The sequence below is a fragment of the Panthera pardus genome, unplaced genomic scaffold, assembly GCF_024362965.1.
Source record: "Panthera pardus isolate Hobbes unplaced genomic scaffold, ASM2436296v1 HiC_scaffold_16, whole genome shotgun sequence".
Classification (NCBI taxonomy): Eukaryota; Metazoa; Chordata; class Mammalia; order Carnivora; family Felidae; genus Panthera; species Panthera pardus.
In genome coordinates, this window is record NW_026526721.1 from 71,155,947 (window position 1) to 71,168,482 (window position 12,536).

The window sequence follows — 12,536 nt, forward strand, 5'->3', positions numbered from 1 at the left end:
AGCCATCAGCCCAGAGCCCGACGCAGGGCTCGAACTCATGGACTGCGAGATCGTGACCTGAGCAGAAGTCGCACGCTTAACCGACTGAGCCACCCAGGCGCCCCTGTACTTTTTGGTTTTTAATACACACTGAATCTTCCTAGAACAGAACTATGGTGTAAAATGAGGGAACACTGACCTTTGCTTTGTTCAGAACTTAGCAAAAGTTGTTCACTAATCAGAAAAATGTCACTGAAGGCAACCTGCCCTTATTATTTCCAAACCCCACTCTCGGTCAGCACTTGTAGATGCTGCCTCCACGGTGGTCCTCCTAGAGGTGTTAGCACTGACTACCTCATCACGTCAGAGTGTACAGACATACCAGAATACATGAAATGCTATCATCACTTTCCTTTTATTTCTCCTTTATACTATAGGTGACATCGTGTTGACTATACACACACACACAGTAAAAAAGTTATATTTTTATTATTTTTATTTAAGAAGAACTATAAAAATAACTCTAACATTTCAACTACACTTATTATATGCCAGGCACGGTTCTAAGCGTTTAGCTGTATTAACTCACTTATCCTCAACAAAACCATTTGTTACATACAAGGGAGTGCATGGACATTAAGAGGGCAGGGCACTGCTGCTTTCCAGAAGAAGGCCCCAAAGGTGCACTGTGAAAATCACTGACCTAGGCCGTGTCTCTCCGCAGCCTGGCCAGGCAGGGCCAGCCAGCACTTCCACCATCACTACCCTGTCCCTGGAGCAAAGCAATTGCACCCACTACATGCCCCACGATGTGGCCTGCCAGCAGGGCAAGCAGTTTAAAGTCTCCCTCCTCTTCTTGCCCAGTCTCCAAGTCTCAGGGTTCTAGACTCCCCACTCCCACCCTCCTCTGGGGGCAACTGCTCAAAGCCATGCCCTGGGTGGTCAGGACTTGGGGAGACACACAGCCCTTCCCCTGAAGCTGTGCAGAAAGCACACAGTCTGGCATGTTCCTTTTCCCTGAGACACCAGCTAACAGATCTCCCTGCTCAGCTGGACACTCCCCTCCCTGCTCACCAGCCCCAGGGACAGGGTTGCTCTGCGTAGGGGTGTGTGGGGGACAGGGGAGAACACTGGGATCCCAGTGAGAAGAAAGCAATCAGGGTCCTAGTTCTGTCTCTACCACCAGGCCCAGAGTGACCCTGGATAAGCCCCTTCCCCTTGGCTAAGTGCCCCTTCCCCGCCAAGTTTCTTTGTCTCTGAAGCCTTCCCCCCCACCCTGCTCACAGTCTCCAGCTGTGCGTGTGCCTGGCCCCCAGCACACCCACAGTCCCACACCTGTGTCTGACGTGTGGCGTGGCACTCTCCAGACACGCACAATTCCCGCATACACTTTGCTAACATGCTCACCAACCAGAATGCAGCAGCTGAGGGGAGAGGCCCTGGTCTCAGAACCCCTATCAAGCCCTCAGCCATTCCTGGTCCTGTCCTCTGCTCCTCAGTGAAGTGCTGGCTCTGAGGGGCTGACCCAGTCCCCAGTCAGTCCTACCCACATCCCCAGCCCCCACTCACTGTGTACAGGCGTCGCCGTAGTCTGGCCAGGAGAGGGAAAGAAAGCTCCAGGCCAGGGAACCGACGGGCTGCTGGCATCTCCACGGAGCTGGACCCCCTGACTGGGACCCTGGGACTTTGGCCCAAGATATGAGGGAGCAGAGCCTTTAGCTCCTGAATTTAAGGTTCTGCCCAGAAGGGAAGTTGGCCAAAGACCTGCTCCAGGAGTCCCCCAAATCCCACAACAGGAGTGGGAAATGGGGCAGAAAAAGAGGGTGGGCTCCTTTTCTTTGCTGCACAGCTGTTTCCACAGCTGGCTAGTCTGGCAGGAGGTGAGCTCTTCTCTGGGCTGGCTCAGCCTGGGTCCTCTGTCCTGTTTCTCTGACTTCTCTTCAGTGCAGTGGTCACAGCTCAGCCCTACTCCCTGGCTCCCCCGCCTGACTGCCCTCCCTCCCTTGTCCCTCCCTCCCCGGCTGAGCAGCTCTGACACTGGCTGAAAAAGGACCTTTCTGAATCACTGCCAAAAGGGTGGCGGGAATGAGGGGACTCTTCCTCCCAGCCACCCGCGCTGGCCCCCCTGCCTCCCCATACACAAGGCCCCCTGTCTTTGGCTTCCACCCCAGCCCCCATAGCTGCAGACAACTCTTGGGATTTTAGGGTGGGGGCTATGTGAATCAAGCAGCAACGTACAAAGAGGGGCTACAGGCTCCTACATAGGCTTGTCTGGGGCTGTGGGGGCTAGAACACAGCCTGAGTTGAGGGCCTGGACCCCAGACAGACATTCCTGGGCCCTGCAGGCAGACCCTTCAGAGACCCTCCCCCATCTCCCTGTCCCAGTCTTGGCTGGGTGTCTCCTGGCTCAGGCCCTAATGTGGCCCTGTTACCCTGGTGCCCGACGGAAATAGGAGGCCGGCAGCCTGCCAGAGTGGGGCAGTCCAGCCAAGAGCGAGGGGGGTTGTGGGGGTGAGGAATCTCCACCCCCTCCCCTGGGGTTGCCTTGCACTGCCCACAACATCCAGGGTGCCTCCTCCCCCAGACCAGCTAGCTAAGATCCAAAGCCCCTCTAAACAAACAAATATGCCCCTAGACCCTGCTGGGATGTCCTCATTCCAAAGCAATAGGATTCTAGGCTATAGGATGTTTCTTGTATAGCACCCCCAAACACAGGCAACAGCCTGAGCTAAAAAGAACTGGAGAAACTCCACCAAGCCCCCAATGGCCCCCCATGTTCCTACAGCTGACAAATGATCCCTCTGCCCCTCCTCAAGAGTACCAGCTGTTCCTACACCCCCCTCACTACAGCCCCCAGACACACCTGACAGCTGCAGGAAGTCCTCGCAGGCTCCCTCAGCAACCCCTCCCCCCATCAGCAGCCATGTCCAGAGAGCCCGTTTCTTGTACACTGTTCTCTTGTCCCTATCCAGCTGGCTACCAGCTCTGGGAACCCCAGCTGGATGGTGGGGCAGACAGCTGGGTGAGAGTTTTGGGGAGTTAGCATCTTAGGCTCTCTTTCCAGGGCCTCTCTTAGTGCCCAGCCTTCTTAGCAGGGAGGTTACCTGAAAGGTCAGCCATTTCCTGGTCCAGCCCTGTGGAGGGGTAGGGGGTGTGGGTGTTGGGGGACATGCCAGCTCTCAAGTTCTCAGTCCCTCCTCCTCATCCCTGTGTCATCTACCACACAAAGCTCGTGGATCCAGCCAGGTATAGCCTCCCCTTGGTCCAGTGAATCACCAGTCTGAGGCTGGGGTCAGAGCTAATAGACAAGATAAGGCCGGGCTGAGATCACACTGGAAATGACTTTTCCCAAAACCCTGGCAGACAATGCCCTTGGCTCAGAGAAGCCTACTGCCTACTTCCCACCAGGCACCACCCTGAAGGAGCCCCAGGGACCTGACTTTAGGGGACAATTTAAGCAAAATTACTCCCTCTACTGCAAAAGGGAGGCTGCTGGAACAGAATGGCCAGATTAAAGAGTCTAGCCACCCCCAAAAGATGTGTCCCAAATCATTCAGAACCCCATGCCTGACTCTTCCCTTAGACTTTGGGTAAGAACAAGCCTCAGCAACTTGGTCAGCAATCCAGCTGCAAAAGGCTGTGAGGAAAAGCAAAGCCTGGTCAGAGCTCAGGCCACTTCTTGGACCCCTTCTCTCAGACCCGGAAAACAACCTCCACCTTTTCTGTCCCCATTAGTCCTGTCAGCTATCGCCCTCTGCCGACCAAGAGAGAAAGTGCTTTATCTCCAAGCAGAAGGGAAGCAGCCCCACGAATAACGATCATATTTCCTAAAGCAAATAAGGGCATTTAGCTTGATATGCATATTCAAAAGTAAGCAGGAATGTCCAGGGAACAAGGACTCAGTGCCCATAAAAGACTACACCCAAAGCCTGGCACTGCTTCTGGTGCTCCCACCGGGTGTTGAAGAAAGCCCAAAAGGCAATTTAACTGGGTCCCAGAGAAACCAGAGACACTGAGGCAGGTGGCAGCATCAGTAATTTCCCACCACTGATTTGCCCCTCACCCACCACATACACACACAAACACCTCATTACCCAGCCTCTCAATCCCCAGGATCTGTCCTGGGGCCCAGAAGCACAGACGCCCCTCACTCCTGAGAGGCTGCTGCGGAGCAGGGCTGGGCCCTCAGCTCATTGGCAGATGATGGGGTCTAGGACCCAGCTACCTGGCTATCCCCCAGGCCTCTCCCATTACCTGCTGTCCCTCCTCACCCCCAGCCAGGCGCTGATATGCAGATCTCTCCCCCATGGCACCCAAACTCCCCGGCGTTAGAGCCAGGGAGGAGAGCAGAGCCCTCCCGCAGCCCCCGCCCCTCCAGCGGCACCGGCAGCGGCAGCGTCACTGCCCTGCGTCCCGAGGGGCCGGGCCTCCAGCATCCTCCAGAAGGAGGGCAGGGGCTGCTTGAGCGCCTCAACCGAGAAGGCCGGTCCGTACCCCACAGCATACCCACCCACAGCCTCATATCCACCGCTGGTTGGCCAGTGCCCGAGCCGAGCCCGGATGGTTGGATGGTCGCCGTCACCTATGCCGGGCCTGCGACCGGCCCCTCCCCCAATCGCGTCCCCAGCCTCCATTCCAAGGAGCCGCCGCCTCTCGCCTCTCCGCAGCACCACCTGCTGACCCCCGGAGACATCCAGGTGCCTCGACCCCACCTCCACTGACCGCAGGGCCACAGCTCCCCTCAGCCCCTTGGCTACCTCCATGATCCCTGAGCTCCACTGCCACCAATTAGGTCCTGGGGAATCAAGACCTCCCACATAAGGAGGTCCATCCAAGAGGCTCACAGAAAAGGAGCCCCATCCTGACTCGGCCTGAGAACGCCCCCCCCCCCCTCCGTTCACTGGGGCCTGAAGCCTATCTCCCCAATCCGCCTGGCTTCCACCAAGCTCCAAGCATGCGCCCACCTGCCGGACTCCCTGCCGCTCCACTCCGCACTCCACTGCACTCCACTCGCTCAGCGCCCCGAGAACCTGCCCAGTCGTAGAAGCCACGCCTCCGGCACCAGGAGGGAGACCACAGCCCGCCCCTGCCCCACGCCTCTTCCCAGCCCGGCCTTGACATCTCCCTAGCCTCCCCGTCCCCCTCCCCCAAGACTGCACAGGCTGTGCGCACGGGAGCTCAGGGCAGGGCACAGTGTTGGGGCTGACCTCTGGCCTCAGAAGAGTGCCTCGAGTGCCCACATTCCCCGCCGTAGGAGCTGCTCCAACACGTGCCCACGCCGGGCTCTGCCACCCAGCACTGGGGCGAGGCCATTGCCTAGTGATCAGGAAGTCCTACTGCAGAGGCTCCTCCTCTCCCTCCCGCCCTGAGGGCCTCAAGGCGCCCCACGCACACCCTTTCATTGTGCTGGCATCTGAAGCATCCACTGACTCCTTAGTACCAGGTATTTAGGGCTGAGCTCAGGGCACCCTCCACTTCCGGGAGGGTTGGGGCAGAGGAGGAGGGAGATGCTGAGACACCTGCCCTCCCATCAACCAACTCAACCTTGAGGCTAAGGAAAGGGACCCCAGGAGGATACTGGGTGAGTTCCTATAAGGCTCAATCTCCTCACAAGTTCCTTCACCTTGAAGTATGCTGAGGTAGGGGATGACCCGCCAGGCAGGAGATCTAATCCAGGCAGAAGTCCCTGGGTATCTTACAGCAGCTATAGCAGTTTTGTGGGAAGCTGCAAGAACCCAGCCAAAGTCAGGAAGCTGTCCTGACCCAAAGTCAGAGAAAAAGAGCATGAAAATGCCAGGCCCATCCATTCTTCCCTTCACTGGATGAATGGTATGATCCAAATTATTCCTCCTTCCTGCTTTCTCCCTATCTCCTCCCCACCCCCCCATTACCCTCCCTTCCTAATGCCATCCTGCCAAGATTCCCACAGGATCCAAACTACCTTTAGGACTTGGGGGATCTACCCTACATGTATACCCCTGTAGTCTACAACTTGCCCCCATATCTCTAAAGAGAGATGGGAGTGGCCAGGAACCAGCTTGCCTCTGCTGTCCACTCCCCTCCCCCAGCCTCTCCAGCAGCATCAGTGAAGTGACAAATCCACACTGAGGAGCAGACATGACATGTAATTTCCGGCCAAGAGATTTTTCCAAAACAATCTACCGTATTCTTGGGAATATATGCCAACCTCACCTCCAAGCCAGCCCTCTCCACCCCTGCCCTCCCTCTTCTCTAAGCTCTAGAGGGAAAACAACATATTGGGAGGAAGGGGGGGGGGGGTGCTTATAGTTCCTCTCCCAGCCAGAGGATTATCTTGCCTCCACATGCCAGCCCCACAAAGCCCAGTCAACTTCAACTCACCCCTCCATACACAGGCCCCAAACTTCTGGACCAAGGCCAGGCTGGCTCCCCTTGGGACCTCATCCCAGAGGGAACTGCACCAAGCAACCCCACACCTTCAGGTCAGCCCAGTTCTGACATCACACAGATCTGGGGAGGAGGCTGGCCTGGGGCCAATGGAGAGAGGGGGTGATTCAGACACACACCATGGCTGTCCACACCCTCTCCATCTCCAGGACACAGGGGCCCACTCCCTCCCAGGAGAGCTTGGCAGCTGTGGTTCTGAGGAGAGGCAAAGCTGAGGCATATTTGCTAGTGGTGCTGGGCCCATAGGCCCCAAGTCTAGCCCTGGAGCCTCTTTCCCGTCCTCCTTAACTATCGATATTTCCCCAAGACTTCTGAACTCACCCTTCCTTCTCTTCTCAGTGGATGCTCTGCTCCCTGGGGGGTCACTTCCTCTCCCTCCCCTGCCCCAGGGCTCCAATTACCATGTGCTGTCTGTCTTTATTTCTGACCACCTGAAGCTCTAGGCCCACATTTACAGACATTTACAGGACAGCTCCACCAGGAGGATGCACAAGTACCACAAATTCTGTATAACCATACTGAGCTCATCATCACCCCCTTCAACTTAGCTAAGGCATGCTCCTATATCCCAACTGAAAATATCACAAGCCAATGCCAGCCACCCAGGCTAGAAACCTCACCCCTGGCCCCCCTGCAACTATAACTTCCTACCTTCCTCACTGGGCAGGACACAAAATCTTGTTTCTGCCTCCTCATTAGTCCTCCCAATGAATACCATTAGGATCAAGAGTCAGACAGACCAGATCTGAAATCTTGGCTCTGTCACTTTGTACTTGAGCAACTTTTGGGCAAATACCTTAACCTCTAAGACTCAATTTCCTCTCCTGTAAAATGGGAAGAAATAGCAGCACCTCCTTCACAGAGTACAGATTCAATGTGATAATGAACAGCACACTTAGCACAGCACCTGGCACACAGCTGCCTATTGCTATTATTGTCATCTGAAGTCCCTCCCCTGCTTCTATCCTTCTGTAACTCCTCATTGAGCCAAATACAAGGCCCTTCAAGATCCTCCCCTTGCCTATTTGTCCACCTCCATACCTCATCATTTTCTTCAAATGTCCATATTCCAGCCAAATTAAATACTTGCCCTTCCCTACACACACTCCCTTCTTTAAATTTTTTTAATGTTTTTGAGAGAGACAGAGACACAGAGACAGCGGGGGAGGGGGCAGAGAGAAAGGGAGACACAGAATCCCAAACAGGCTCCAGGCTCTGAGCTGTCAGCACAGAGCCCAACACGGGGCTTGAACCCACAGACCCTGAGATCATGACCCTGAACTGAAGCTGGACGCTTAACCGATGAGCCATCTAGGCGCCCCACTCCCTTCTTGAATCTTAATGTTTCAGGGTGCCTGGGTGGCTCAGTCAATTAAGTATCTGACTCTTGATTTCAGCTCAAGTCATGATCTCAGTTCGTGAGTTAGAGCCTCATATTGGGCTCTGTGCTGACAGTGTGGAGCCTGCTTGGGATTCTCTCTTTCTCCCTCTCTCTGCCCCTTTCCCACTTGCTCTTTCTTTCTCTCTCTCTCTCTCTCAAAAATAAAGAAAGAAAACTTTAGAAAAAAAAGAACATTTCTCATTTAAAAATTTTTAATGCCTCTGAGCTATTCTCTTTGTGACGGTCCTTCTCTTTGTCTACATGATGAATTCCAACACATCCCCCAAGACCCATGTCATCTCCTCTGTAAATTGCCATTTCCTACCTCTAAATGGTTATTTTTGCTATGCTTCCCATGTTATTCCGTTAAAATAATATTTGAAAACAAGAATGGTATAAACACACAATACAGTTAACTCTTAAACAACATGGGTTTGAATTGTGCGGGTCCACTAATGTGTGAATTTTTTCAATACGGTACAGTACAATGTAATTTCTCTTATGATTTTCTTAATAACAACCTTTTCTTTTCTCCAGTTTACTTTGTTCTAAGAATATAGTACATAATACATATAAAATGTAAAATATGTGCTGTTTATGTTATTGGTTAAGTTTTCCACTCAACCGTGGGCTATCAGTAGTTCAGTTTTGGGGGAGTCAAAAGTTATATGCAGATTTTAGACTGTGTGAGAGGTCAGCACTCCTAGCCCCCACGTGTTCAACAGTCAACTATAGTGTAGTACATGTGGAAAATAGCCAAATCAATGTATAATTTTCAAATTATTCATCACATTCTGATCCTTAAAGGCTCACTGTTCTTATAGCATTCTGTATCAATATATAATTCTACTGAGAGATTCTATGTACACACCTCTACTGTAGTTTGTACCCTGTAAAGTAACCAGCTGTTTTTATCTATCAACTTGAAGGCAGAAGCTGGCAAGGTATCTGGTCAAGAAGAGTTTGCTGAAAGAGACTTAAAACCCATAAGATGGCACTGGAGAAAGGGGGCCTGCTTTACTTCCAGAGGGTATCAGAAATAAGCCTCATTCCCCCACCCCACCCCCGCCCAGGCTTTGCTCCCTCCCAGTATTTCTAATCCAGGAAAGCAAGCACCTTCATAGAAAGAGGGGCTGCCAATCTCATTACAGCCACTCCAGTCCCAGTAAGCTACTTTGCTCCCACAAAGCCGTTTCAGCACCAGGGATGACAAGGCCAGTCAGTTGCTTATGCAGAGGGAGGGCCAGGAATCGGCCTTCTGCAGAAGGCTGCATTCTCACTAGACTGCAGGGACAGCTGGGGTAGGCGATACAACAATGTTGATGGGAAGGAAGCTCAGTTTGTCAGGCATTCCAGCCTCACCATGGGGGTCAAGGGAGTAACAGGGTGGGAAGGCAGGGCACAGAAGCAGGGACCCAGATCAGATACAGGGACCCACTATGCCTCATCTTCGATTCCAACAGAAAAGGAGGTGTGACTTTCAGAGAAGAAAGGAAAAAATCTACCTTTTCACAGAACCTATCCACTATACAGACCCACATTGAACTCAACACCTCCCCACATGTACCAACTTGATCTTGAAAGTATTTAGTTGCTGTTTCATGCTCCAGCGGCTCAAGACTGGCATGCCAACCCTGACACTCAAAGACAGGACACTGAGAGCCCTAACACATTCCTGGAGCACTCCTCCCACCAACAAAACCCTACTCATGTGTGACAGAGGATAAATTCCGGCAGCTGTCCGGGTCTGGTGCACACGCACACCATGCACGCCCTGGTGCCAGGGCTCGGATGCAGGGCACTGCAGAGAGCTGCCTCTTGCCAATCCTCTGGCCCAGGCATCATCACAACACCAAGCAATGCAGTGACTCCCGGGAACGGAGGAAGGATGCAGCACAGCTCCCAGCAGCCAGCCACTCCCAGAGCTCTTCTAGGGCTGGGGCTGCGCAGAGGCTGCCTGGCTGGTCCTCTGCCTGCTGGCTCAGGCCTCACCCCACCCCCACCCCTTCAGCAAGAGCCTAGAGCTGAAGGGGCCTATTGTTGAGCCCTGGAGGTGGGGTGGGGAAAGAAGCCAGAGCTGTGAATGGTACAGCATTTATTCTGCAAGAGGGACTGCTCATCCCCTCTGGACCATGTCCATACCAGAACCCCAGGAGCTAGCAACACCCAGTGAAGGACAGGCTGCAGGGCCCAGGAGACAAAGGGACTGAACCCAGGAGTAAAAGAAATGTTGGACTACCTTCCCACTATATCCTGCCTATCCATTTTAGCAATAAAGAAACTGAGATCCTAAAAGGGGAAGGGACTTGTGAAACAAGGCACTTACGGAGCTATCTTTGGAAACAGATCCCTAGGAACTAGGGGAGATCAATAGTTCAGAGCGGTGGTGATTGTAGACACAGAGGAGCAGCCATACCAAGGTCAGGGATTAGTAAACGTAAGGACCCAGGAAGAGGAGGCCTTGACTTATTAGAAGACACAGCATACAGGAGACAGGCAGAGACAGGAAGAGCCCACTGTTCTTACACCCAGCTAAGGCCCTTGGCTCGGGGCTCCTAGGAGATACAGCTGCTGAAGGAAGAGACTAAGCCAAAACTCTCACTCCAAACCCTGCCTCAGTCACTCACCATGCACCTTCTATGTGCTCACTCTGTGTTAGGGTTTTGGGGAAATAGGAAAGGGAAGTTATGTTCTGGGTCCTCAAGAAGACACTATGTGCAGGTTCTTTTATTTTTTTTAATAGAAAGCAATGTTTTTTTATCTATTTACTTACTTTTATTTTTTTTAGTGAGTTCTAAGCCCAATGTGGGACCTGAACTCACAACACCAAGATCAAAGAGTTGCACACTCTACCAACTGAGCCAGCCAGGGATCCCTACATGCAGTTCTTTAAAAGCTTTATCTTCACTAACTGATTAAAAACTTCCCCTTATTACTCTACATTATCCCCGTTTTACAGATGAAGAAATTGACGTTCTGAGGAAGTGACCAAGGTCATGCAGAGAGTAAGAGCTGAAGCCAGGATTCAGTCCATATACAAATGCACACTAAATTTCTTGGCTCAATGACACGAGCCCACGGAGGGCAGAGTTACAGTCCTATTCATTAAATATATACTGGATATTGAATGAATTCATGGATTCTGTGAGGAAGTTTAAAGAGGGGACAGAGGTTCCAGGAAAAAAACCAGTAAATTGCACACATGCACATAATTCCATTCCTTCTCAAAACCCCTCCAAAACTACATTTTTAAAGAGAATTTATTTTTCTAAAGAGAATTTAAAAAAATATATATTTATTTATTTTTGAGAGAGACAGCACACAAATGAGCAGGGGAGGGGCAGAGAGGATCTGAGCAGAGGAGAGAGGATCTGAAGCAGTCTCTGAATTATCAGCACAGAGCCTGACATGGGGCTCAAACCCACAAACCACAAGATCATGACCCGAGCCGAAGTTGGATGTTTAACCAACTGAGCCACCCAGGCACCCCTCAAGAGAAATTTTTTGAATGGCAGAGGAAACAACCACAACAAGCTAGAAAGCAGATGATGGGCCAGCGACAACTGGGAGCAGAACCTAAAAAAAAAAAAGCCACAACTCCCAAGGTGAGAAGCACCTGAATGATCCCACAGAATCTTCAAATGGCCTGGGAATTTGAAGCCCCAGAAACCCCTACAAGAAGAAGAGGTGAGAGAGGGAAGTGCTAAAAATATAGAGGATTATTTAAAAGCTATTTAATAAGCAGTAAGACCCCACCACCAGCACCACCATACTCCTTCCCCAATACAGAGCCACTGGGTGACTGTCCCTTTACCACCCTGCAAAAAACAGGGATTTCCCTACAGTAGATAAATGGAACATCTTGAGACTGGCACAGTGGGCTTCATGGAAGATGGCAAGGGGGTGGGAGGGAGCAGCAGGCAGGTGCTACATCCCAAACAAGGAAAGCATGCATGGATGTTGAGATCCCAAACCCCTTCTCAACTTGCTCCTGGAACATGGAGCCAGGCTTCCACATCTTGGCAGGAGACACAAGTGTCTTTTCTGGCGACTCTGACCTGGCCAAGAAAGATATAAAGATACCAACACTAGGAGTTCCCAACAAATGGCCCATCTAGGTCACCACACAAAGAAGCTCCATCAACAAGACCATTCAGTGCTGTAGTTCCCCATCCTCCGTTGAGAGCAGACAACACAAAATTACCAGACACCCAAGACAAGCCTCTAACATGGAAGAGAGAGAGCAAAACACACAGAAAAAAGCAACCAAGAGGGAACAGACTATGCAGAAGAAAATTTCAGACCAAAAAATGCTCATTAATATACCCTCAGAGACAAGATAGTGTATCTTCAAAATAAGAACAGGATATTATTGGGAAACAAAAAATTACAAACACAATAGGTGACATACAAAATTCAACAGATCCATCCCCAACCCACCCAGCAGAGTCTGGCCCATGGCAGGTGATCGCTCATAAATACCTGTTGAATGGATAAATGAGGTAGTGATTCTCAAACTTTAATGCACATACAGATCACCTGGGGATATTGTTAAACTGCAGATACAGATTCCATGGATATGGGGTAGGGCCTAAGATTCTCCATTTCTAACAAGCTGCCAAGTGACACGTGTTTTGGTCCAGTAGACCGCACTCTGAGAAGCAAGGGTCTTCAATAAACTCTGGAGGTGCTCTTTGCCCTGGCTATGCATTAAAATCACCTTGGAGTTAGGAAAGTGTCAATGTGTAGA

The 12,536-nt window shown here is 51.7% G+C and overlaps 1 protein-coding gene across 23 annotated transcripts in view; it reads right to left on the reverse strand.

The window, feature by feature from the left end:
* The window catches only part of TNK2 (tyrosine kinase non receptor 2), a 46,049-nt gene that overhangs the window by 21,798 nt on the left and 11,715 nt on the right, over positions 1 to 12,536 (reverse strand). For 3 of the 23 annotated variants that reach the window (XM_053903478.1, XM_053903495.1, XM_053903491.1), the window contains exon 1: positions 4,234 to 4,344. The exons of 12 other annotated variants lie outside the window; for them this stretch is intronic. In XM_053903478.1, coding sequence (XP_053759453.1) covers positions 4,234 to 4,287 — 54 coding nt within the window. In that variant the 5' untranslated portion in view covers positions 4,288 to 4,344. Of the gene's footprint in view, positions 1 to 1,548; positions 1,919 to 4,233; positions 4,345 to 4,943; positions 5,047 to 12,536 lie in introns of those variants that run through there. 8 more of the 23 variants (XM_019448708.2, XM_053903487.1, XM_019448707.2 and 5 more) reach the window with 4 other exon arrangements.